General features: G+C 36.5%; 2 protein-coding genes across 4 annotated transcripts in view; both read left to right on the forward strand.

The window, feature by feature from the left end:
- Positions 1 to 485: 485 nt before the first annotated feature.
- LOC131439902 (chorion peroxidase-like) lies at positions 486 to 19,833 on the forward strand. Of its 2 annotated transcripts, none has more exons than XM_058611017.1 (6): positions 486 to 780; positions 1,174 to 1,522; positions 17,736 to 18,800; positions 18,991 to 19,291; positions 19,349 to 19,668; positions 19,734 to 19,833. In XM_058611017.1, exons 1-6 carry the CDS (start codon positions 705 to 707, stop codon positions 19,798 to 19,800), a joined length of 2,178 nt encoding a protein of 725 aa, XP_058467000.1. In that variant the 5' UTR covers positions 486 to 704; the 3' UTR covers positions 19,801 to 19,833. The 2 variants fall into 2 exon arrangements, with proteins under 2 accessions (XP_058467000.1, XP_058466996.1); XM_058611013.1 differs by lacking the exon at positions 486 to 780 and adding an exon at positions 829 to 1,084.
- Positions 19,834 to 23,064: 3,231 nt separating this feature from the next.
- Positions 23,065 to 27,872, forward strand: part of LOC131439920 (afadin) — a 225,740-nt gene continuing 220,932 nt past the window's right edge. For both annotated transcript variants that reach the window (XM_058611044.1, XM_058611036.1), the window contains exon 1: positions 23,065 to 23,899. The gene's annotated coding sequence lies outside the window, so the exon portion shown is untranslated. The remainder of the gene's footprint in view (positions 23,900 to 27,872) is intronic.

Here is a 27,872-nt window from a genome sequence, read left to right on the forward strand (position 1 = left end):
TTTTCACGTACAGTCCTCAGAGCATCTAAGAACACAATTGTATGTGTGTATGCCAAGATTGAAAAGAATGCACGTGCCCCCGATATACTAGCTGTCTCATTAGATTCATAGTAACGCATACTTTAAAATCATTTTTACATTATTATTAACCGAAGAGCTAAACACATAATCTCCCATTACTTGTGAATTTTCATTTACTATTACCAATACTCGATATGCCGGCAAGATTAATCTAAATCCGTATGATATTGAAACTTATACTCAAATATTGAATATTACTGTTTGCGAAAAGCACATCAAACCGTGTATAATAATTACAGATCAATCGATTTATTAGAGGTTATCGATGTCATGAATTGAACTTGGCGTTAATCTCTCTCTCTCTCTCGCTCTTTCGTTGTAGGTAGCACAGTGCGAAAAGTTGCGTTTGGGTCACGAAACGCCTAATTGGCACTTTTTCAACGGCAAACTCGTACGTTCGTATGAGTGTAATGATTATTGCACTACGACTCGTTCTGCCATCATGAAACCACCAGAAACTAACGATCCTGTCATTCGACAGATGTGTCTCGCTTCACTTCATAAAACGTGCATGTAAAGTGTGCAGCGTGGTAGCAACGGCAAATTGATTGTGTTACCCTCGGTTTTCGTGCATATGGCAAATTTTCCTCTAAATAATTTAATTGAGTGCTTAAAGACGAACGATGCTGATACTTTTGATGGCTTCGATACTTTGGGAGATGCCGGCAACATTCGCCCGTGCCGAGGCACTGATTGATGGTGTGTATAAATATGCTATGATGAGGCTCCATTGGGAATGTTGAAGTCGTTGTAGTCGCTGCTACCAGTTATGAAGTCCTCTGTAATGTATGTGAAAATCTTTCGTATTTTTATGACGATTTATTAGTCGCAACGTAATACTCTGCAAACAAAACAGCAAATTTCCGCAGAGAGCTAATGAGCTCCGGTGTCATACGTATGTTCCATGATTTATTATGCTTTCTCACTAAATTAAATTTCCCTGTGGAGCGTTTGTCAAGTGCTGCTGAGTACGGTAAACTTTTCCCGCAGACTGTGACGCCGAGTACGTTTTCTTTCATTTTCACCTACCGCCCACCGACTACTACCGGTCGTAAACAATTTTGATTTTCATTCTCATCCATCTCGTACCAGATCGGGAATGCCCCCCAGGCAGTGCGTGTGTACATCCGCTGAGCTGTACGTCGGTCCCGCTGGATTGGGCTGATTTGCTGCCCAAACCCGAATCAACGACGTCAATAATTTTCGATCAACGGTACCCACGCTGTCGGACACGTACCCAGCTCGAGGGCATCTGTTGCCGTCAAACGGATGACGAGGATTCCGGGCCGGCTTGCTGTCACCAGTTGCATCGGTTGGTGACGACGGAACTGGCGGCAAGTGTGGATCATTTACGATTGCGTCCAACCGAAAACAGCGTCATCAATCACGGTCGGAAAGAGCACGGCCACCGAATGGGTGCGGATTACGACCAATTATATGGGTAATTAAATCCAAGTTCCGTATTATGGCAATCGATTGTGTTGATTATTGTGCTGTTAGAATTCATCTGGAAATTATTGCAATTGTTTATACAGAAGCTCTAGGGGGCTTTTTTTGCTGTAAGATTAATGCGTTCGGTAATTTCGTTTGAAGTTTTCGAATCGAAAATCACAATGGCTTTTGAAATCGTTGAAAGCAAGAACACGTGTCGATTGTCGAGAAGGAAATTTCCCATCCATCCCGATGATGATCATCAGTGAAGTTTTTCCAGAAGCTATCCTCTTCATACCGGGTTAGAGTTGTTTTGATCCACTTTAACAATGGGCAGGTATGTACATCCAACATCCAGCATTGATAAGCTGAACGGATCTTCTCTTGATGGAGGATTTGAAGCTGTATTCCATGAACGGCAACTAGTTTTGATGTTGTGAAGATGAGTTTTGCTCCGGACGTTTTTATTTTATACTGCTTCACCACGAACATGAACCGGTACAAGTGTTATTTATAGCCACTCAAGTTTCACGCTTTGGAACAGATGAATCTCATTTTTTCAATCGAGTGAGAAATCGAATCGCGAGTAAGTGGCGGGACAATTCAATACTAGGGTTGAGGTTGGAGTTTTTGTGAGACGAATCTCCTCTCGGCGGCCCTGATTAGATAATAGACTCGAACACCAACGACCAAACAAAACTTGCATTAAATTATGCAATTTTTTTTAGTAAACCTACTGATAATAGACAGAGAAACACATCTAAATAACTACCAACCTTTCTTTTTGCCTTTCTCATAAAAAATGGCTACACACTTGAAACTTTATTTTGATCTCGGTGAAAAAAAAATGCTGAAAACGAATGGCAAAGAAATATTTTACTGAAATTTCGGCTAAGATAGCTTTTTCCAAAATTCTTGGTTTATTATTACCGATTTCTCGGCAATTCAAAATGTTACACTGCCCTCTTAGAAAAAAAAAGTTCAACAGTGGTGCTTCATTGGTCCAATACGTTGGATCATTGGTCCAATGAACGTCCAATCAATCGTTCAACGGGAGGCCAGCACGGGACCTTCGTTTAACGATTTTGAAACAGACCGTTTAACCGAATGCCATTTTTTCATTCCACAAACCCGGCAGACAGAGGTCCATTGTTGAGCCCCCCTCTCAGCAGGCCGTTCTATTTTGTTGGCCCTTGAACGCTTGTTGAACGACATACTGCACGAAATATTGGCTCAACTTGCTGGAACGGTTTGTTGTTGTTTTTTTCTCTTGCAAAATATAGTGAAAAGTGTGTGTTACCTTCATATAGAAAGATAATTTATTGTTATTCTACGCGAAGTAGAAGTACTGTGCAGGTATGTAAGATTAGTTTAAAAAAAAATAATAGGAATAAATTTCAGAAATTCTCATGTAAAACTAGCCATTATTAATATGAGGAGTTGGAGCCCCGTTGTCGTATGTTCGAGCCCCGACCTGGAAGGATTCTTAGTGTCAGTAGGATCCATAGTACTAGCCATGCAATGATTCTGTACACTAAGAATCGGCTGCGAAGTCTGTTGAAACAGAAAGGCCAAATTCCACAAAAGGAATGTAATGCCAGGACTTTGCTTTGGAGCCCCGTTGGACTAGACGGCGAGCTCCGACAAAAGTCTGGCAACAATGCAACAACCGTTTCCGGCAGAGAATTTCGCCTAGCGGTTAATCACGGTTTTGTTTCTGTCGGATTCTTGCCGTACAAGATTAGCAGAACCGTTTTAAATCGGTTGTACATTTTTAGAGTCTTGGTTTTATTTTTTTTAATAAAAAGTACATATGAAAGGCAATAAGTTATTGCCCTTCATATATACTATTTATGGAAAATGTTATTGCCAATAACTTTGCTTTCGCACTACCAAACATATCCATATTTCAATCTCATTTACCTCGTCTTATTCTTCTTTTCTGGTTGGCGTCACCTCACTTGAGATGACGCCGAATTGATGGCACAGCAACTAAGGGTTTATTGCCAGTTAATTTTCGTTTATAGTCCAATGGACTTTATGTAGACTTGACTACAAGCGAAAATCTCGCTGTGTGGCTGCGTCGAATCATCAAAGTACGGCTGAAAATCCTTTCTTTCTTGCGAAATACTCGAATTTTCTCCGGACTAACACGATGCAACGTGCTCACCCGTTGAGAGTTTCACCGGAAGTGTTACCTCGTCTCAAGGGGCAAATCACTCTAAACTTTGTCTGAACTCAAACAAGTTTTACCGGGAGTAAAAAAGTTTAGCAGGGATCTCGCTGGATTAGAATGGGATTAGAGAAGTTTAGCCGAGATCTGAAAAAGCATTATTCTGACATAAGAAGCTGTAAATGTGGGAGCAGAGATGCCAGATATTTTCATAGAAAATCTGTATTGCTTTGTATAAAAAATCTGTATCTGTATATTTATCTGTGTTCACGAATGAAAGGAGATTTCGGAAATAAAATGATGTTTAAAGATGTTATTCCATTAGATTATTGTTATAGAATGGCAGATGCAAGGAGCATTCCTTTATATCGTAAGTCCTTGCCGCACTGACAAGAACATTCAACGACGAAATTTAATTGTTTTTGTTATCAACCACAATTGAATTGTAAATCCATATACTTTTTTCGTTTGAAAATGATGACTTGGAATTCAAACGCCCAATACGCAACGTCAAGTCATGTCATACAACTTTTCAATCTAACAATAAAGTTTCATGACGCCATGACTTCCTCGAACATCAGTTCAAATTGATTTCAAATTATGATATAAATGTATTTCAGCGTTCATCATTAAACATCTGCACGAAAAAATTTTCATTTCAATATGGTCAATCAAACACGCTCAGACGGAAAAGTTTCATTATTTATTTCTTACTTTTTGTGATATCTGTATAAATCTGTATTTAATTTGAGAAATCTGTATAAAATCTGTACTCTGTATTAAATCTGTATGCGCATGTAAAAATCTGTATAATACAGATAAATCTGTATAAATGGCATCTCTGCGTGGGAGCTCGAATGACAGATACACTTCGAACAAGATTAGGCAAAACTAGGTTGGATTAGTTTTAAATTACCCAAACTTATCTAGACTAGTTGGGATTAAATGAGATTAGAGAAAATTATTTTGGAATGACATGAGTTTATTAGTATGGGATTGTCTAGAGTTTAGAGTGATTTGCCCCTTGCCTCGTCTTAATATTCCGAAATACGTATTTGAAAACAAAAACGAGAAAATGTCCTAACCAGTGCCGTAGTTGTTCAAATTTCATTGGTTAGTCGTTGACTTTGTTGATGGGGCGCCTGGATTTCCGTGATACAGGGGCGCATTGCAATTGACTGAAGTTAGATTTTTTAACGGGGTTTGTTGTTTCTTCATCTTCGTATTTTTGTATACAACAGTTATATAGTTCTAGTATCAGACTTATTTGACTTATTTGGCGCCGTATTTCCCTCAACAACTCATTTTTAACTCTTTTGTAAGTTTCCTGAAGCTCTACAATTGCCACACAAATCAACCATGAAGACTCATTTGCAACAGACATAAGTGTTATCATAATCTGAATGTTAATGTTTCTAAGTACCCAGGTGTTGAGATTTCCACTTTTTGTATTTATTATTCTTTCAAATAGTAGTTCCGATTGTGTGATTTTGAGATAGAGTTCAAAATCTACTTCTTCAAAACTGCACAGAAAGAAATTATGAATTTTCCAGGTGACATAATTCTTACTAATTTACAGTCAAGCAGATATGTGCTTCTGTGGCTCAGTCGACTATCTGGTGTGCTTTGTGATCTAATGTTTTTCGATTCAAGTCGCGTTGTTGCTCTTGATCTTTAGATTTTTGTTAATCCATTCGTTATAAAGCCATGAAATTTCCAAATTACACAATTTTTCATGTTCTTGAATATATGTGCATCTGATTTATGTGCATCTGATAAGATGGTAAATTCACAAGCATTTTTTGAACTTCTTTTTATATATCCATGGAAAGCCTGCAGGCTTTTGGTTACATTGAAAACATTTTGCTGCGCAAGTTGCGAAATTTCCATATAGAACAGAAAAAGTATCTGGTCACTATCAGTTTCAGTTTGTGTCATGTGTCCACCACACACCGTGCGTTTCAGATATTCATGTTATTTCAATGTAGCTTAACGCGTGTTTTCCGTCTATCATCAAAAACCATTTGAAATTTAATATTGCACCAAATGCATGATACTTGAGAATATTAGATCATGCCTAACGTGCAACCGAAACTGATGTAGAACATGAAATAATCGATAACGTAAAAGGCCCCGTGTGCAGTGGAGGATGTACTGAAACCAATTGCCAATTGCACTAATCCTGTGCTAAACTTTTTGCACCGATACAACTTCGCAGTTTGGAAGAAACCTGTAAAATTGAATTGAATCAGATGTAACAAAAAGTATCCATCAGAAATTACAAAAATTTACGTATGATTTGAAAAAAAATGATGCAAGAAATTATCGAAATAAAAAAGATAAGTTCGATTGATAACAACTAGATTTCAACCAAGAACCATTTGATTACAAAGCGCCCGTCTATTCATTGAGCCACAGAAGCACGTATCTGCAAGTCAGGTAAATCGTATATATAAATTCATACAGTCGTACTAGTTACTCGTGTGGAAACGGTAAGTGAAATTTACGCGCTAAACATGGTAATTTCAATCAATTATGATGGACAATACAACTGATAGAAAGAAAAATGAGAATAATCTATTTTAAAGTTTACTCTGCATAAAAAATTTAACGGAAACAAATTTAATATTAATATGTGAATAGATTTTTTGAAATTTATGTTACATTTAATGGAAAATTGTGTCTAATGCAGATTTCCGTTTTCACTGTTTTTGTGAGCATTAAGATTCCATTTTATTAACACAGAAAAAAATTGTAAATTTTACAGGTTGTGATGGCGATACCAAAAACCTGTTTTAATCCACCTACTGGTGTAATTATGCCTTTCTCATACCAATCATACTATCATATATAATACTGTAGTATTCTTCAAAATAATTTTCTTCGATTCTTGAAAGAATAACTAAAAACGGTTTGTTTGACCGTCTACTGATAAAAACTATCAATTGAAAAAAATTTGAGGTGGAATTAGGAAATTATTTATGGGTTTTTGCCCTTGTTTCAGTGATGGTGTACAAATTTTTAACCCACTTTACCCTATATTTCCGGATCCGGAAGTCTTCTTGGTTAGGAAATTTATCAGAAATAAAAGAATAAAGAACGCAACAGCTGTTCCAACGAATTGTATTTAGCCATGAACTAACAAGACCTGCAAATTGATTTTGCGTATTTTTGCACTGTCACTTTCAAATAAAATATTCGTGGAAATTGAAATATTTAACACCTATCACCCTATTATCCCGGAATCCGTTGTTAGATTCAGATAAAATTCAATTGAAATTTCAGTTAAACTGTTGTAATACTTTTCGTTCGAATTGAAATTTATGCAAATTAGCCAAGCAATTATTGTAAAAAATTTGTCAAATATTTTGACACACACCTACACGAACATTTTGCCATCTAGACTAATTCAAATGATATAGGGCAGTTGAACCAATAGTCGTCTCATTAGTCAGGACATCACAGTATTTATCCGATTACTCGGTCTTCAGCAGCAGAGCCCCGACCTGGAAGGATTCTTAGCGTCAGTAGGATCCATAGTACTAGCCATGCAATGATTCTGTACGCTATATGAATCGGCTGCGAAGTCTGTTGAAACAGAAAGGCCAAATTCCACAAAAGGAATGTAATGCCAAGACTTTGCGGTCTTCAGCACACATATGATGCATTCGGAGCCTATATATTCGCCAATGCAGCCCTAACAATCAAAATTAGTGTGAAAATGAACTATACTTCTGTTATGAAAACGTGAAAATCGGAGCAGAATGCATATATTTCATTCTTATTTATTGAACCAATGCACAGTAGGGAAAAATGGATCAAAAACGACTTTTTGGAGGCAGATGACCACAAAGCATTTTTTGGTGTAAAATGGTCAGTAAAATCGATTCTACGTACTTAGAAGGACCGCACTAAATGCTATCATGTTCATTTTACCTCAAGGTCCCTTTTGTCGTGAATACTTTACTATGAGGCGCCTTTTACAAATTTCCCCTCTGAGAGAGTAATAAGTTTTTGATCGTGAATATCTCTTATTGTATCTAACGTATCGACATAATTTTTACCACATGCCGTCAGAAATATTATCATCAATTTATGATAACATTTTCAGATGTATGACATAATCACAAATAATTCAAAATTAAAGTGTTCTGGTATAAACGAAAGAAAAGTCATGACGTCTTTCTCGTACCTGGGTAGGTATAAACGTTAATACTTGATATATTTCGTTCAGCTCAGGTTCAAGTATCAAGAATTCAGTTCGATATTCCATCAATTGCGTTCAGTATTTAATCCCTTCAAAGCAGATCGATTGCGTCATCCTGTTGCTTATCGTTTGTATTCTATCAAAATAAGTGGAAAACGATGGGGAACATTACGCAAAATCAGCCCTTCTAATGGATTTAAATATTATCTAAAGAACTATTAGAAATACTTATCTGATAAAATACCTATGCAAATCAGAAGTGAATATAATCAGTTTAGTGAAGGTTTACAGTTTAATTGATTCTAATTGAAAAATTTTCGTTTTTTTCCGGCTTTTTTAATTGGATTTTGGTAGTGTCAGATGTTTTAATGTTCATTAAATGAACTATATAAATTATTTCATAATATTGAACTGTATGTCAGAACGTTTGATGTAACTAATCCGTACTTGAGTGCAGTGCATCGTTTCAAACTCTAGTAAAGAAGGGAAAAGCTTGCACAATTCACATAATCGATTCACTAACTGATATTCGGAAGTGTACCAGTTTAATTCCTATTCAAGTCATCCAGTTATGTCTCTGACATTACTCACCCTTCTTTTTGTACTGGATTGTAATAAAGTTTAACTATATAACATATCACAGAAGAAGTTTCAGAAGACCGAATAGAATGTTTCTGATGTAAAAAGGTCTGACAAATCATTGGCATATAGTTTTAATGACAGAAGGAAACTCGTGGTACCGTTTTTAATCTACAATCCAATACGATCTATCAATATTGGCACAGACTAACAGACAGGACACTCAAATTAGATTCTTCAATCATTTTAACGGTCATTTCGAATATTCCTTTATTTGGGACAGTACTCACATGTGTCATGATGGCGCCACGTTAACCTATCAAAAACATCCTGTCTATCATCTAGACTGTGTTTATTTTTTTCATTTACCAACAGAGTTGCCATTCATGCAGAATTACCTGTAATGTATTGATTTGTATACGTCCATGCGAATTTCATGCAGGATACAGATTTAATACATATTCACTTGCTTCTGGTCTGCCGCCACTTAATTTCGGGTGAAAACTACCAACACAATAAAAAATAGTCTAGATGAACAACGTTGAGTCAAATAAATGGTTACCTTCCAACATCGCGAAAAAGTTAAATATATTATCAACGTAATCCAATAATTTATTGTGACGATTCATTTTCAAAAATTTTGATTAAATCAGGCATCCCTGCAAGCAGCTGATCGGTGCTGACAAACGAGGGGAAACCAACTAGTAAAAAAACTTTTACGTAACACAAGGGGTGTACCGATAGTAAATAGTTCGCGCAGTACAATATAGGTGGAACTAGTGCATCACGAAAAATTATTTTTATAAGAATTTACTCATACTGTCATGTCTGTTAGTCTGTGATATTGGTTCACATTACGTAGGAAACTGCAGAAATCCAAGTACATACAATAGGATTGGTAGTACTAGCCCTTTTAATCCGTTTTACACCAATTTATTTCATAAATCGTATCATTGGTTAAAATTTCTATCGCATTCCGAAAGGAGGCTTATTGCGGTTGATTAAAATTATATCAGTCAAAAAAAATTGAAGAACTAGAAAGAACTAAAAATTAAATTACAAATAACTTCAGTGACCGTTACACCGTTTCACACCAATATTGATAGGATAAATTGGAGTAACACGGTATAACATGATTCGTGCGGTTATTGATTCTATTTTTAATCTACTTTTTATGATATTCTACACAATATCAGTCGATTTTGATCAACCGCAGTAAGCCTTTTTTTTAAATGCGAAAGAAAGTTTATGGCGTTTTCGTTTTTAATTTGCACTACACCGGTGCAGTGCTACACTGAGGCATGAATAAACGAACAAAAATGACGAAAACATAAACAGTAACCATTGACTACAATAAACGATTCCATTGCACAGAGCTACACCAAACTTTTCATGAGTGCTACACCAGTGGTATCGGTGCAGAAAAAGTGTAGCACTGGTGTAGTGCAATTGGTAAAAACGAACGGTTTAGGTGCAGCTTTCGCTACACCGGTGTAGTGCAATTTAAAAACGAAAACGACATTAATTAATGGTACAATTTATGGAATTAATTGGAGTGAAACGGGTTAACAAGCTAGTATTGTTATTCCTATTGTACGTACTTAGATCACTGAAGTTTTCTAAGTAATATGGACCACTATGGCTATGTCGCATTGATTCTGCTTCAGTATCGTAAATCAGAATTAAACTTAAAATTAAATTTAAAGGAAAATTGGGGTAAAACGATGTTGCACGATTCATGGGATCATGGAAACTACATGTTAATTAGTTTGTAGGGCTATGTGCGTAACATCGAACTATCTTGGTTTAACATATTTGATTGAAGAAAATGAATGGAGTAAGACAGAAAACAGTTTTTTTTTGCGATCGTTATGACAAACAGCAATCTATTTATAGAACTTATAAAAATGTCAAGAGTATCTTTTCATTAGTCGAATACCTTTTTCAGGGTTTTACAGTTAGTGAGGTAGGAAAAAAAGAAAAATTTGGGGCAAAACGGCCATGATCGTGAATTTTACGGCTGTTCTAATTGTCATCAATTGATTCTAAGGTCAATTCTACATAAGATAAACCTACTTTGAAAATATTTTCAAAGATTTCTATGAAATAATTGAGTAAAGTCGCGTTTTTCATCATTTTTCCCCACAGTTCAATGTATTAATCAAAGACAGCAGATATCATTATTAGTAATGATCCTGAAATGTTGAATTAGTGGTAAACCGGAGATGATTTAGGGTACAGATACCCTATGAAACTCAACCTTGTTTTAAGAGATGGTTGATGCAATTATTGCATAGCTTTTCAAAATGAGAAAAACAAACGTTTCACTATCCACGAAATACAGTATCTATTCATACCCTAATGGCAACGATAAATGGAGCTCATGCCGGTAGAATCTATCTACAGACAACTTTATTCATAAAAATGTCGTTTAATACATGCTGGAAAAGTTCCCAGCTTCACAGGTACAGGTAACGTATACGCGGCACAATATTATAATTCAGTCTACTCTAGTTCATTATCAATATTTTGGCGATTGATTATTTTCCATTTTAGTCAAATTGCCTAAATGTATGCAATTTCGTACTACGCGTCTTGTACACAAACGAGTATACATTGACAGAAAATACCAGCAAACAGCTTTTCGAATTAATACAGCTTGTCATATCATTGAAAAAAATCATGATGTCCTCAAGTGGCTATCATAGTCTATAACGTTAAATGTGTTAGATATTCTGCAATCGGGAGATCTCGAAGTTCGAAACCAGTTGTGAATCCATCACAGATTTTTTTTCGTTGTTGCGAATAAAATCACTAAAATGTAAGTTCCCGATGATGTTTTGCCCATATTCTATTTTTAGCCTTTGTTCGCGGTGTTTTCAGTAATGTCAGAGCAGATCAATAACTGATTATGTTTTTCAATTTTGTTTTTGTTATTTGGCAGTAAAATTGAACTGAGAATTAGTTTTGTTATCAACTAGAGAAATTCCATATCTCTTTTCGATTTCAGTATGTTTTTCGATATTATAGGAATATTTACCTGCTTCCAATTTTGATTTTTTAACTTTTAAGGCGACCAATACTAAGAAAATTGAGTAACCGATAAATACGAATATCACATCAAATTCAGAAGAAAATGTTAATTTTAGCGCTTAGTGGATAGCTTTTTAAGAAAATAAATTCCATTTATTTCCACAATATTAAAAATTTCCTAACTATTTCCCACTAATGTCACGAAATAGTAACAGACACAGATACTGAAAGTGAGAGGAAAGTGCGGTGCTATCTCTGTTGTACTAGTACAGGTGAATCATTTCACATCTTACAGATAACTCATTTAGTTAAGTTACATTCAAAAAAATGGTAACTTGGAATGTTTATATTTACATATATTCTTAAACTTTCAGCTACGTTTAGTTTCTATCGGTTAGATGTTTAACATAAAATTTTAATGTGATTCGTTGTAAGCTCATAATTTTCTAAGCATGTTCAGCTATTTTTGACTTGGAATGATAACCTTATCTAATTTCTCCGAAGTGCACTTTGTTTATATGATCCGAATTTTTTCAAAGTATCTCTATGGTCTTATGTAGATCCTAGTATTATTCTTACGGAATACCAAATCCAGACCAAAACTTTTTAGTTTTGTTTTGGGCAGATGTGTAATATCATGGCTGAAATCTATTAAAACTATTTTTTTACGATGGTTGGGTTGAAGTAGTAAGTGATTGCCTATGAAAATGATTAGAAGTATAACGTATAATACTTTCCGTATTAGTTAGCTTTCTATATATCAAAAAGGATAAGTTTTCCGTCTTCCTCGTGATGAAAATGTCTAAGAAGTCTGCTGTTATTTGCTTCTTCACAAGTGAATTTAATGCTTTTGTTCATGTTATCGAATGGTGAACTACCTCACTATGTATTGAGTAGGTATTTAATCAAAATGATAAAATTGCATTAAGTCTCATCTCGGAAGCATATAAAAAATTGGAGAATACCAATGAAATCCCCAACAGTTGAATTCATGTGGTAATTAATTCTACTATACCGACCTTCCACTATACAAGGCCGAGTTTTAAGAAAAGATGCCAGTATTTATAATTATGCATCTCGTTCAAAATTATTGAAATTCATCATTTCTTATTGAAAACCTCATTATTGTCCAATTTTTGAATAAAGACAACTTAAAACTATTAAAAGCTGTTAATGAAGATTACAAACAGTTATAAATGCGAGTATATTTTATGTTTGAATATAATAACTGTTAGAAAAATTTTTGTTAAGGCAGCACTGCTCAAAGCTGACTTGTGCATTGCTTCCTCCCGAGATTCTATTTATATAACTCACAAACAAAGAAAAAATTTGCGCTCCATTTATGCTTTCGAAAGCTTTGTAGTATGGGGCTGTCCATAAAAGACGTCACGCCGCATGGGGGAGGGGGGTGTTTCATAAAACGTGACCTTTTGTGACAGGGGGGAGGGGGGGAGGTTTTTGGAATGTGACGTCCAATACTTTCAATGAGCGCAGTTTTGAAATACTTAATTATATTACTGCTTTGCCCTATTTCCTGAAAAAATCTCCACAATAAACGTTTACATTCTATAGGAAAACGTGTATTTGTTGATGTAAAAGCTTCTTCTTGTAAATTCGGAAATGAGTGATGCAGGAAATCATTTTTGTTGTGATCAGGAAATGTGAACGGAGGAGTGAGTAAATTAGCGAAATTAATAAATTTTTCCTAATATGAGTAAAAAAGAAAAAGATGTCTTCAAACGGTTTAATTTAAGTTATGCACTGACAATTTTTTCAGTAATTTTTAATTACAGCATTGATAATAGTATATCATAGGAATTTCTCTCATTTGATTCTGATGCAGTTTATTTAATTGTACTCCATTTGAAAAAATGGGCGGGAATTCAACGATTTCAGACGAAGATCATGTCATGTCTCATCTTGATCATATGTGATTTTCCTCCACCAACATCAAAGCTTATCGAACCATCCAATGATTGAACTTACATAAATCAAGAATCATTTTAGCTCAAAATCACTACCCATTGTGTGACGGAAGATCAGTACCGATATTGATCGATGTGATTTAAAATTCACTGATCAACTGATCATGAAAAGATTCTCCGGCAGTGATCTCGTTTTGATGAGGTTTTGGTCTTTATTTTCTCAGCCCTGTATGCTACACTAAGGAAATATGATTCTTTACCTAAAACAATAATATATCTGTGTACCCCTAGGAGGAATAAAACAGATGATTTAAATGTTTCATCAATTCCAACCAAATACTTTTGTTAATTAATATAATTGATATTAATAAAATAATTCCGATGATTTTGTAGTTTTAGGGATATTTTTTAATCTAATGACAGCATGTAATAAATCGATTTTTCCCTCATATTTGTATGGTTTGTCATACATATTGAGAATGTATTGAATTCGTGACACGTGACATAGAGGGGGCGGGGGGTCTTTGCTTCTGAGACAATTTGTGACAAAGGGGGGATGGGGAGTCAAAAATCGTCAAAAAAGCGTGACGTCTTTTATGAACAGCCCCTATTAGGTAAAAAAATTCGTTCTGCACCCTGATGTCAATCCTGAGGCACTCCATACTTATGCTATTAATTTTGCTTGGAAATAAATAATGATTTGCGTCCTCAGTAGAATTATATAAAGTATTTAAAAAGATTTCCACCATACGCCCGGAATAAGTTTTAAGAGCACCCTTTTCAATTCTCCTACCGTGATTCTGCGCTCTTAAAACATTCCTAAGGAATCCTTCCAAATTAGGCGTACAAGATTTTTTTTTGCTTGAAAATAGATAGTGATTTGCGCCCTTAGTTGGATCATTTGATGTATTTTAAAATACTTCCACCCTGCGCCCTGGAATCGTTCCCAAAGCGTCCTTCCAAATTATCTTTACAAGATGTTATTTATTTAGCGTGAAAACATATAAAAACTTGCGCCCTCACTAGGAATAATTAATGTATTTAAAAATACTTTCATCCTCCACTCCTTCATTTCCCTATCGTGATTCTGCGCCTTGGAATAATTCCTGAGGTGCCCTTCTAAATTATCTTTACAAGATGTTATGTATTAATCTTGAAAATAAGTAATAAGTTGCGCCCTCAGTTGGATCAACTAATGTATTTAAAAATAAGTGATAAGTTCCGCAATCGGTTGGATCAATTAATGTTCAGAAAATACTTTCATGCTGCGCCCTGAAATCTATTGTATGGGTCGCCCTTTTCCATTTTCCTGCGCCCTGGAACTGTTACTAAGGCAACCTTCCAAATTATCCTTACAATATGTTATTTTTTAGCTTGAGAATAAAGTGATAATTTGTGTCCTCTTCTTACTTCTTATTTATTTCTTTTATTTTTCTTACTTATTTTTTTTTTCTTACTTCTTACTTATTATTCAATGTGTTTAAAATACTTTCATCCTGCGCCCTGGAATTAATTATATGGGCGCCCTTTTCAATTCTCTTACCGTGATTCTGCGCCCTAGAATCATTCCTAGTGCGCCCTACCAAATTGTCCTTACAAGATGTTATTTATTAAGCTTGAAAACAAATAAAATCTTGCGCCCTCACTGGGATTACTATTGTACTATCATTCTGCGCCCTGAAATCTATTATTTTCATTTTCCTCTTGTGATTGTGAGCCCTGGAACTATTCCTAAAGCGCCCATCCAAATTATCCTTACAAGATGTTATTTATTTGAATTGAAAACAAATAATTATTTGCGCCTTCAGCAGGATATTTTCTATAATCAAGATTACTTTAATCCTGCGCTCTGAGAGCAATTATGTGGGCGCCTTTTTCAATTCTCCTACCGTGAGTCTGCGCCCTGGAATCATTTCCAAAGCGCCCTGCCAAATTATCCATACAAGATGTTATTTATTTAGATTGAAATTAAATATGATTTGCGCCCTCAAAAGGATATTCTTCTTTAATCAAGATTACTTTCATCCTGCGCCCTGAGGGCAATTATGTGGGCGCCTTTTTCAATTCTCCTACCGTGAGTCTGCGCCCTGGAATCATTTCCAAAGCGCCCTTCCAAATTTTCCTTACAAGATGTTATTTATTTAGATTAAAAATAAATTATTATAATCAAGATTACTTTCATCCTGCGCCCTGGAACAATTTATGTGGGCGCCTTTTTAAATTCTCCTACCATGAGTCTGCGTCCTAAAATCATTTCCAAGGCGCCCTTCCAAATTATCCATACAAGATGTTAATTATTTAGATTAAAAATAAATAATGATTTGCGCCCTCAGAAGAATATTTTATTATAATCAAGATTACTTTCATCCTGCGCCCTGGAATTAATTATGTGGGCGCCTTTTTGAATTCTCTTACCGTGATTCTGCGCCATAGAATCATTCTTATTGCGCCATTCCAAATTATCCTTGCAAGATGTTATTTATTTGAATTGAAAACAAACAATTATTTGCGCCTTCAGCAGGATATTTTACTATAATCAAGATTACTTTAATCCTGCGCTCTGAGAGCAATTATGTGGGCGCCTTCTTCAATTCTCCTACCGTGAGTCTGCGCCCTGGAATCATTTCCAAAGCGCCCTTCCAAATTATCCATACAAGATGTTATTTATTTAGATTGAAATTGAATATGATTTGCGCCCTCAGAAGGACATTTCACTATAATCAAGATTACTTTAATCCTGCGCCGTGAGAGCAATTATGTGGGCGTCTTTTTCAATTCTCCTACCGTGAGTCGGCGCCCTGGAATCATTTCCAAAGTGCCCTTCCAAATCATCCATACAAGATGTTATTTTGTTAGATTGAACATAAATAATGATGCGCCCCCTTAGAAAGATATTTTACTATAATCAAGATTACTTTCATCCTGCGCCCTGGAACAATCATGTGGGCGCTTTTTTCAATTCTCCTACCGTGAGTCTGCGCCCTGGAATCATTTCGAAGGTGCCCTTCCAAATTATTTATACAAGATGTTATTTATTTAGATTGAAAATAAATAATGATTTGCGCCCTCAGAAGGATATTTCACTATAATCAAGATTACTTTCACCTCGCGCCCTGGGAGCAATTACATGGCACCTTTTTCAATTGTATTATTATTTTTTGCACCCTTCAGAATACTTGAATCAGTTATTATCAAAATTTCCAAAAAAAAATTTTTTCGGTTGCAGTTTCAAGAGCTGGTTAGTCACTGACTAACTGTGACTAACCGCAACTACAGCACTGGTCCTAACTGCAAATAAGAGTTTCTCTTTGTTTACTTTCTCTTTCGATTATTACGGTCCTACGGTCCGGTAATCATTCTCTCTAACTCTTCACATAGAATAACGACTGAACCCATCGACTAGTTTAGAAATTGTTGGAAAATACAGGGATATGTCGTAATAACTGTAAGAGTAAGTACACAAAGAGAATCTGTCATTCGCACTTAGGACCTTTTCTAATGTTCATCGAGATTTGTATTGTGACGTTACACTGATAAAAATCGACACGCTGGACCGAAGTATTTTACACTTAATTTCGCAGCATTTGACTTGACACAAGTGCAAATGTAAGTCTCGTCAAATCTTATTCAAATGAAATCATATTGAATTAAATTCTATTGATAATACACTTCAGTTCCACCCACCAAACAGCAGATAAACTCCAAATGTATGACACTTAGTATTCAATTCGCTTGACACTTACAGTCGAATTGTCATACAAGTGCAAATGAACTCATGAACAAGCTTATTATTATTATTATATCGTTTATTTATACCCGGTTTTAACCTAGTTACGGTCGTTCACCGTGTGAACAATCTTAGATTTTAACAGATTTATACCTTAATTCTCATGTATAATGCATTTTCATATGAGGTGATTAGGAATTTGAAATGAAAATGTCATCTTTTAGATATTGGGTTTTGAAGGCCGACTTAAACAATTAGCTTGAAAAATAAACAGCGATTTTGTTTAGCAATCCATAATTCCATTAGCTGAAAATACAAACAGTTTATGAGTTATGCAAATAAAAATAAAACAATTTCCGGTCGGTAAATGACGATTCTTTTTGGTTTATTTTCTCCTTCAAGTACTAATCGATAGTTTATATTTTCATGTATAGTTTCATGCATGGTGAAAACAAAACAATTCTTTTTGTTGAAATGCAAATAAACAAAAAGAATCTTTCACTTGCTGGTACGGTGTTGCGTCGTACCGGTTTTCTTATCAAAGTCTCTCCTCATTAGCATTGTATTCTTCAATTTCAGTGTGAACGTCACCACAAAAACACATGTTCGCACCAAACGGTGCATCATCGGTCCGCGCTGTCAAGATGAGCACAGTCGCTATCGGCGTTTCGATGGCCGCTGCAACAACATTGGACCCGGACACAGTCTCTGGGGTTCCGCCGGTTATCCGATGAAACGTCTGCTTGCTCCAGCATATGGCGACCACGTTGGATCACCGCGTAACACGTCCATTACGGGTAAAGCTCTGCCGAGTGCTCGTCAAATATCTGCGTTGCTTTTTGATGATTTGAGCGTACCAGACAAACACTACAATGTATTGATGATGCAGTTCGGGCAATTTCTAGTACATGACATCACAAAAAGCAAACCAGCTTCCGACAGTGTCGAATGCTGCCATAGAAGTAGTTCCGATTCCAATCCGGATTGTATGGCTATTACAATCTCTGCACACGATCCATTTTACTCGCAGTTTGGAGTGAAATGTATGAATTTCATACGAACGGCAGTTGTGCCAAAAGCACAATGTCAAGCCGGACACTCCCGGCAAATATCAGCTGTTACACATTTTATTGATGGTTCAGCAATTTACGGAAGTTCCACCGCCGAGGCCAACCATTTAAGATCTCACAAGGGAGGTAGATTGAAATCATTAAAACATCCTCAGATGTCCAACGAACTCCCACCTCTGGAATCCGCAACCGGAGTTTGTTCAAGGAATGCCGCTATGTGCTTTAAAGTTGGAGACGACAGAGCAAATCAAATTGTCACATTGGTTGCCCTTCACACGTTGTTTCTACGGGAACATAACCGTATTGCGAAAGCCCTAGAAGTTTTGAACCCACATTGGAATGATGAAATAATTTTCCAAGAATCGCGTCGAATTGTTGGTGCCGAAATTCAACATATCGTGTACAGCGAGTATTTGCCGAAAATCATTGGTCCACATTTCATGACCAAGTTCGAATTGCACACATCTAAAGGACATAATGATAGTTACAATCCGAAGATAAACCCGTCGATATCGAGTGAATTTTCCAGTGCAGCTTTTCGTTTTGGTCACTCCACGGTTCCCGGAAAACTTGAGTATAAATTCTATTTTAATACACTTACTACAAACTCTGTCACTGATGCAGGTTTGAGAATGTAATTTGAATCCGTAGACTATAAAAAACAAGCATCGACTCTGCATAAGCGATGGAGAACTAACACACATGATAATAAATTTCGAACATTTGGGGATCAGTTCTAAAGGTTGTCTGTGATTGCTTTTCAGATTCCCTCAAGGACCCGTGGATACACACAAGACCTTCTTCAATCCAACATCATTACGAAATCCTGCATTCTACGATCATCTATTCCAAGGCATGTTGAGGCAACCGATGCAAAAATCGGATGACAAATTTACCAATAGTTTGACGAAATTTCTAAACTCGAAAGAGGGAAAACCGTTCGGAAAGGACCTCGCTTCGATCAACATTCAACGTGGGCGAGACCACGCGGTGCGACCTTACAATCACTATTTGCGTTTGAAAGGAAATAAGATGAAAACAAATTTCACCGATTTTGGACCTTCGGTAAATTAGCTTTTTCGCGGTATTTTTATAGATTTAAGAAGCTTGATTCATTTCTAGGCTGGACCAAAGTTGCATAAACTGTACAGTTCACCAAACGATGTGGATCTCTATGTTGGTGGGATCCTCGAACCTCCGGTACCAGGAGGCATAGTGGGTCAAACATTTGCCGAAATCATCGGCGAACAGTTCTCTCGACTAAAACACGGTGATCGCTATTTCTACAGTAACGGCCATCGATCGAATCCAGGCCATTTCTCCAAACTTCAACTGGAAGAGTTGCAGCGGGTGACCCTTGCCGGAATACTCTGTGCAAATGCAAACGATCCGGCACACTTGAAAGTTCAATTGGAAGCTTTCCATTTACCGCATCCTATCAGGTGGGAAAAGCAACGGGATGATCACCATAAGGTAAACGTTTGATATTTTTTTGTTTTTTTTTCAGCAATCCGCATGTGTTGTGTAACTCGGCTAAAGTGCCAAAGTTGAATTTGATATTGTGGAAAACATAGAATCTAATGTTTTCGTGTATAATGTGATGTTGTTTGTAATTTTGAAATTGAAAGTTATATTTTTAACTTGTTTTATGTTGTTAATATAAGTATGTATTCGTTTTAATGGTTTTGTTTCAATTCCTAATATCACTTGATCGTAGCCAGTAGATATTATCGCTGCAGCTCTAACCTGCAATTCTCGGGAAATTCCAGCGCAGCGAAGATTTATTTTCCACAAAACAGGCAAAGTTTGTTTACTTTCTCTTTCGAGTATTACGGTTCAATTAGAAATCCTTCCATCTAACAATTCACATGGGATAATAGCAGTAACCGTCAACTTTCGATAGGCACTGTAGAATTTGTTGGAAATTACTGAAATTTACCATTATAATTGAAAGAGGAAGTAAACCAAGAGAAACTGTCATTTGCACTTGGGACCTTTTCTAATCTTCATCGACAAATATTATGCTATTTTAGCTGTTTTTCAAAGAACGGCGAATCTAACATTGACAGCAAATGGAGAAAAACGTGGATGAATGTTTCGACTTTGGTTTCAAATCCTATTTAAAAATTATCGTATATTCTCAGATCAATTTTTGATTAGTTTATAAATTGTTAGTTTATCTTTAAAAGGCATGCAAATTTCACCACTTTCCGTGTATGTACACTAAATAAATCAACATAAAAAGAGTTTCGCCTTTTTTTTATCTGTTTACTTTTATGCTTCCTGTGTGAATGATAAAGATACGCCCTTGTGCATTTTTCGTTAAATAGGCTGGTTTTTGCGACTAAGACAAATCCGCGAGTAATTTTATCGTCTCATTTACTATTTCCAGTAGTAAAAGGTTCGGAATCTACGAAAAAAAAAGAAAACAAATAGTTGCGCCTTTCCTTACTAGCAATTGAAGTGTCGCCCTGTTTGTTTGCATGGAACACGGAGGGCGAAGCTTACGTAAACAAATGAAATGACAGTTTCACAATTCATAGTTCCTTGTATTACTAAGACTGAGATTTTTGTAGAATCCGAATTTTAAGGCAAAATTGCAGGATTTTGAAGCATTTATTTGTAGAAGAGAAACTCGATTTGTTTACATTTGTAAGATTCGCCCTTCTTTGAAAAACATCTTTCAATTAAAACCATCGTACCAATAATCAAAGACATCATATTTACAATATTCACTTCAAAAATGAATTCCCGGTTGATTTTTAAAAGGGTGACAGTTTCTCTTTGTTTACTTTCTCTTTCGATTGTTATGACTGTAAAAATTTTCATAGATTTTACAATTCTGCTTGGAAGTCGAAGATTTTGGGTATCATATGATGTCTTTGATGTTGGCAAATTATCACATAGAGCAATATAGGAATCGAGTATCAATTGCGGAAATAAACACAAGCAATGTAATATTTCTTTAAACAATAGGTAAAACTCTCGCATTCGTGAAACTTTTGCGTGAAAAGTAAAATTCAACTTCTTTAATACTGAAATTTAAATAAATATTAATGCAAAGCGAGGTTATGTAATCAATTTTCGTAATCGAAATTAATGGTTTAAACAACTATTGTGTGGAATTAAAGACCAGATCTATTATTACAGTACAGAGACAACACGGAAAATCAGCATTACCAAAATGTAGGACATTTTAAATGCGAAAAAATAAAATTTATTCTCATGTGAAATATTTCAATAAATTCATTGGAATTCTAATTAAAAGAAATCAATGTTTTTTCCTCTATTCTAATGTAGTTTTTGCCTAATGCCAAACCTAACCCAGTTTCCACCCTTACTGCTGTTAAACCGTTTGTTTGAAACTAGTTTCGAACCTAGTTTCAACGTTGTTCAACTGAAAATCAAGTCAGTTTCGAAACTGGATTTTATATCAGATTTGTTCAAACCCCCGTTGCTAAGTGAGAACCCAACACAGTTTAGTGAAAAGTGTTTGTTCGAAGAAACTACCCAGGGTCAGTTTCTTTTTCTCATGCGAAAACGACATAAAAGAATATTCCTCGATCATTCGAATTTCAACCACCAATAAATGAAAATTCACTAGAGAATAAACATTCCTATGTATTTTGATAGCTTAAATTTAAAACATCATCGTTTGAACTACAGCGCTATCTACTTGTCGGACTGTCGTTAGACGGCCAATATAACAAACGAAAAAGAGAAGTTTACTTTTCCGTCTGAAGCGGGTGGCACTTCAGTTACTTTTACAATAAATCTGCTTGAAAATGTATCATTCCTCCTAGTTTTTCTCTATTCTTGTGAACTTACCAAAATTGTTGGACAATCAGCAAGAAAACAAAAAACCTAAAATGTTCAATCAATTCTTGCTCGAATATTTTTAATTCCATCGATCATTTAGAACTGTCTTGTAATCGTTTAAAGCCATTTGTTTTTTCAACTAAATTTAGCAACAATATTTATATTTGGTTTTGATTGCTTCGGTGGAATGATTTTGTTTTAACTGCAGATTTTTTTCGGATATATATTTTGCAACCCTGTCTGAAGATATTTGAAATTTTGACTTGGCATCTCTGTTTGAGACAGTCTGTCTATTCAAAAACAAACAACAAAAATTGTAATTAATAATAATTCAATTCTCGACAGTCAATTCAGGTTAGGTCACTACTTTGAAATACTCACTAAATGGCAGTGAAAAGGTTGACTATTATCAATAAAAATAACGAAGCAAACGGATTTTGATCGACATGTGCCAGAAATTTGTGTTCGCCTAGAGAACCGGCGATTGTCCCGCAGGCTCGGCGACTCCGGTCGAAACTCGACAAGTCTACTTGCCTATAATTTGTCAATGATAAATCCGTAACATTTGAACAATTTGGATGCATTTCAGTTGAGCTCATTGCTGAGGATAATGCCCCGTTTACACTTCTGTTGGCTGCCAGCATGCTGGTGTCAGTGTACTGCCCTCTTAGGAAAAAAACGTTCAACGGTGGTCCTTCGTTGGTCTAATACTTTGGATCATCGGACCACAGTTGAACGTTTTTTCCTAAGAGGGCAGCACACTGACACCAGCATGCTGGCAGCCAGCAGAAGTGTAAACGGGGCATAAGCGAGTCGAGTCATCGGGAAAGTTCACCGTGTCTGCAACCCCTCGTCAAGGTACATCACATCCACAGCACATAGCGGCACGCAGATCTGTGGATTTGTGACGTTTACTTTTAGTTGCGCGCGTCACCATCGTCGCATTTGTCGGACACGGCTTTCGCTTTTCTCTGGTGGTCACTAGCGGTACCATCGTAGTAATTTCAAGGTGGTGATTGTCAAACGCGATCGAATTTCAGGTTGCAGTCAAACCGTCCTCCTTTGTTTTTCGCGAAAATACCGTAAAAAACCTGACTAAATTTCGTTCCAGTTGTATCGGAGTGTAGTGCGCAGTTGGTGTTTATGTTTACGATAGTTATTCGGTATTGTTTTCGTGTTTTCGGTAGTAAAATTAGTGAAAATTCAGCAGTCGAGTTGGACGACATTGAATGATCGTTTTTGTGCATATAAAGACCTTTGCGCCTCGCGTATTCTCTCGCTCTTTAACCGTATCCGCGTTTCTAAAGCAGAAAGGAGGTGAAGAGTAACAGCAACACTTGAATACAAAAAAATAATATCAGCAATAACAACAGCAGTATCAACAAGAAGCTGCGAGAAAACAGCGAAGCAAACGACACCAAATTCCGTCACATACACACGTTTAAATATCGTGTTCCAGTGCATCCAAGCGGAAACAGAGGAAAAGTGTTCGTTTTGAAGTCGTTGATGGTGACGAATGAATGAAAAGTAAAATAAATACAGCATAAAAAAGTTCGTTGAAGAAAAACGTCCCCGAAGAAAGGTAACAAAACAAAAGCCGTCTAGTTTTTTTCATTCCGTTTTTGGTGTGCAGCGTTGAGCTACAAAGCATATAGGGGGCAACAGCGAAATTGTGTTTGTGTGCTAATTAGTGTTGGTTTCGGGCCACAGTACGGCCTAGTGAATTCGCAAACTGTTGGGTTCGTGGTGTGAAGTGGTTATACCGAGAAATAAAGAAAAAAGAAAAACGCACAGCATTTTGGTAGCACCAGCTCGGTTTGGTGGCTGAAGTTGTTTGCGCAGAAAATCGAGCAGGTAAAAGCAAATAACGACGAATGCAACGTAGCTTTAAATCGTAATTATGCGAAACGTAAATCAAAATTCAATTGGAATGTGGAAAAATTTGTCTACGTTCTTCATCAGGCGATGGCTTTATGAGTAGAATTTTTAGCAGTTCGATTATCACCTGGAACCGGTTTTACTAAAACTACTAACACGAGAGTCACTCTGTAATCTGTGAACATCGAATCGAGTTTAAATTCCTCTCTGCATTGGAAGACAGATGCAGGCTTCCCAATGTTCAAGGTTTTTTTTTCTTCTGAATACTGTTAGAAGCATGCTGCGAGATGATAAACAAAGTTATCTGCTGTCGAAGTTACAGCAATAAAAAACAAAATCGAAATGTTTCAGCATGTGTTTGTTTGGTCAAGGCAGACAACACAGCATACTCAATATAAACAGCACCGAACGATTCTGTCAGACAGCGTGTCAATGTTTGTTCGTTTCGTTTTGTGGAATCCTAATTTTTAGATTAGGTACAGAATTGATTTTTTGGTTCCGCTCGGTACGGGATATCGAACATTTATAAAAATATACGATTCGAATTAACGTTTCTGAAAATGAAAGGAAAAAAGAGAATTTTTACGTAATTCAGAAAGTGAGTGCAGTGTAAATATGAAATTGTTTTTGATCCATTATTCCGAAAATAACAAAAGTAGCGTCACCCTCAGCACAATAACTCACAAACTAATGAATAGAATATCATGAAACTTTAACAGTTATCTTTTAAAGGTTAGTATTAACTGAAAAATGGTAACTGCAATAAAACTAGCACCATCTATGTGTTATGTCCGGGACTTTTCAGCCCATGTTTTATCCACCTATTTGTGTTATCATCGGCGAGGTGTGCCTCACTAAGTTCATATTCATGAAAAAAAACACGATTTGTCAGTTACGTCATTTATACGATTATATCTCCGTGCCCTAAGATATCTGCAATTTGATTTCGGAACTTGATGTATCATCCAACAGTAGCTCCCAAACGAAGCCTAGGGCTGTTGAAATCGGAGGGACAAACGCGGGTTTTGTCGATTACGTCACTTATACCGCTTATACCTCCGGAATCGGTAGTGACAGTTGTTGATCTTCGAACTTGATTCAAAAAGTTCAGCTATCTCCGAGACTCTTTGGACGGAGAGCTAAATCTTTGAAAGGTGCACACCAGTGCAGTAGAACTTCATTCAATTCAATTGAAACCGGATGTGGCACACACTGACGATCACTCTACTGCCGTAAACTTCATATTCCTTACACACAAGCTTCACTGACGTACCGAATAGGTAGCATTCAGTTCTTCATTCGTTTCTCTTTCAGTCGAAGCTCATTGTTTGGGAGAGCGGCCTTCAAATGAGGTTCATGTAAACATTCGAATTGGTTCAAGATATTGCATGAAAGGTAAATCAGTCATTGTAGCTAAAATATCAACTACAGAATAGGCAAAAATTAATTGTTTCCTTTTTCTGTTTTCATTTTTAATATTTCGAAACACATCTCATCACGTTTTAAACAGTCGAAAACTATCGATTTAAACTCGCTGGTGATAATCGAAAATTCAAATGAGAACCGCCACCCTCTATTCATAATTCTGGCCGGAGAGAATATTGGTTATCGCGTTGATGTTCAGTAGAACTTGCTCACTACCAACAGCGAAGGCAACGGAACAGGTAGACAGACTACTTGGCGCTTGAAACTGAGCAAGCACAACTTCAAATGACTAACAGTTCGGCTGAAAAGTTCGTATCGTTTAATAGAAACAAACATTTTTTTGCCAAAATTCGTTTTTATTATTCAACATAATTGCCATCAGAGGCGATACAGCGATTATAGCGATCTTCCAACTTTTCGATACAATTTTTGTAGCACGATTTGTCATTTGCCTCGAAATAGGCCTCAGTTTCAGCGATTACCTCTTCATTGCTTCTAAATTTTTTACCAGCGAGCATTCTCTTGAGGTCTGAGAACAGGAAAAAGTCACTGGGGCCAAATCTGGAGAATACGGTGGATGAGGGAGCAATTCGAAGCCCAATTCGTTCAATTTCAGCATGGTTTTCATCGACTTGTGACACGGTGCATTGTCTTGATGAAACAAAACTTTTTTCTTCTTCAAATGAGGCCGTTTTTTTGAAATTTCGTCCTTCAAACGCTCTAATAACGCTATATAATAATCACTGTTGATGGTTTTTCTCTTTTCAAGGTAGTCGATGAAAATTATACCATGCGAATCCCAAAATACAGACGCCATAACCTTACCGGCCGATTGTTGAGTCTTTCCACGCTTTGGGTTCGGTTCATCGCGTGCAGTCCACTCAGCTGTCGATTGGACTCCGGAGTGAATCGATGGAGCCATGTTTCATCCATTGTTATATATCGACGAAAAAAATCGGTTTTATTTCGATATAACAGCTCCAAACACTGCTCAGAATCATCAATTCGTTGTTGTTTTTGATCGATTGTGAGCTCACGCGGCAGCCATTTTGCACAAAGCTTTCTCATATCCAAATATTCGTGAATAATATGTCCAACACGTTCCTTTGATATCTTCAGGGTGTCAGCTATCTCGATCAACTTCACTTTACGGTCATTGAAAATCATTTTGTGGATTTTTTTCACGTTTTCATCGGTAACAGCCTCTTTTGGACGTCCACTGCGTTCATCGTCCTCGGTGCTCATATGACCAGTACGAAATTTTGCAAACCACTTACGAATTGTTGCTTCGCCCGGTGCAGAGTCTGGATAACACTCATCAAGCCATTTTTTGGTATCGGCGGCACTTTTTTTCATCAAAAAGTAGTGTTTCATCAACACACGAAATTCCTTTTTTTCCATTTTTTTCACAATAACAAAAGTAGCTTCACTCAAAATGCAATATCTCACAAACTAATAATCAGACAGCTGTCAAATTTATACACGTATCTTTTGAAGGTTGGTACTATGGTATGGATTTAATTCTAGTGGCGCCCTCTCATAGAAACGATACGAACTTTTCAGCCGATCTGTTAGGTACGATTATTCAATTGACGATGAGTTTGAGGAGCTTCATTTGAGTATGACAGCATAAGTCAAATGAATAAGAAGGAATATGCTGACAGTCATTGGCCATAAATTTCATTTTCATCTAATAATATTCGATTGAAAATGAAATTTTCAGTTCGCTTTTACATCTCATCCAAGTCAGTCGATAAAACAGAACCGCTTACGTTCGGGACGGAAGAAACCAAGTACAGGATTGTGTAGTGAATAATAAAACGATCTCGAAATGAGTGAACCAAACGAACAAAAGCTACCGCCGCTACCAAAGAATACAATTATTGTTGACTTCAGGCAGTGCAAAATTCGACCTTCGATACGAGAACTTGAAGGTTTGCTTAAGGAGCAAATGCATCTTGACATTAAACGTGTGCATTTACTTCAATACAATAAGACAAATAATGTTGTTTACATCCAGTTTTATAAAGAGTTCGATGCAATTCAATTTGCAAAAGACAATAACAATGTGCACTATGTGGGGCACGAGATCATTAGGTATAACATTCCAGTATATATGGAAGATAGTGCTATAGAAGTGCGTGTGCATGATCTTCCCTCAAGAGTCATCGATCCTTATATTCGCAAAACTATGTCCCAATACGGAGAAATTCTCTCTATCGAAAAAGAAAAGTGGAAGAACTTTTTTCCCGGCATTCTAATGCCGTTTTTCATTGAAAAACACTAGTGGCGTGGATTGCTCTGGTTTTGCACTTTCGAGCAGAAATGCAACATTCTGACGGTGTTTCATGGCGATTTCTGCTCGAAAGTGCAAAACCAGAGCAATCCACGCCACCAGTGTTTTTAAATGAAAAACGGCATGAATGGCGTACGTTTGTTACGCATGCGCTTGAAGATGCCTGTACCTTCTTATGTGACTTTCGGTCAGGATACAAGAATCCCGTGCAAATCACTTGTAACCTAT

This window comes from Malaya genurostris, chromosome 1 (assembly GCF_030247185.1).
Source record: "Malaya genurostris strain Urasoe2022 chromosome 1, Malgen_1.1, whole genome shotgun sequence".
NCBI lineage: Eukaryota > Metazoa > Arthropoda > Insecta > Diptera > Culicidae > Malaya > Malaya genurostris.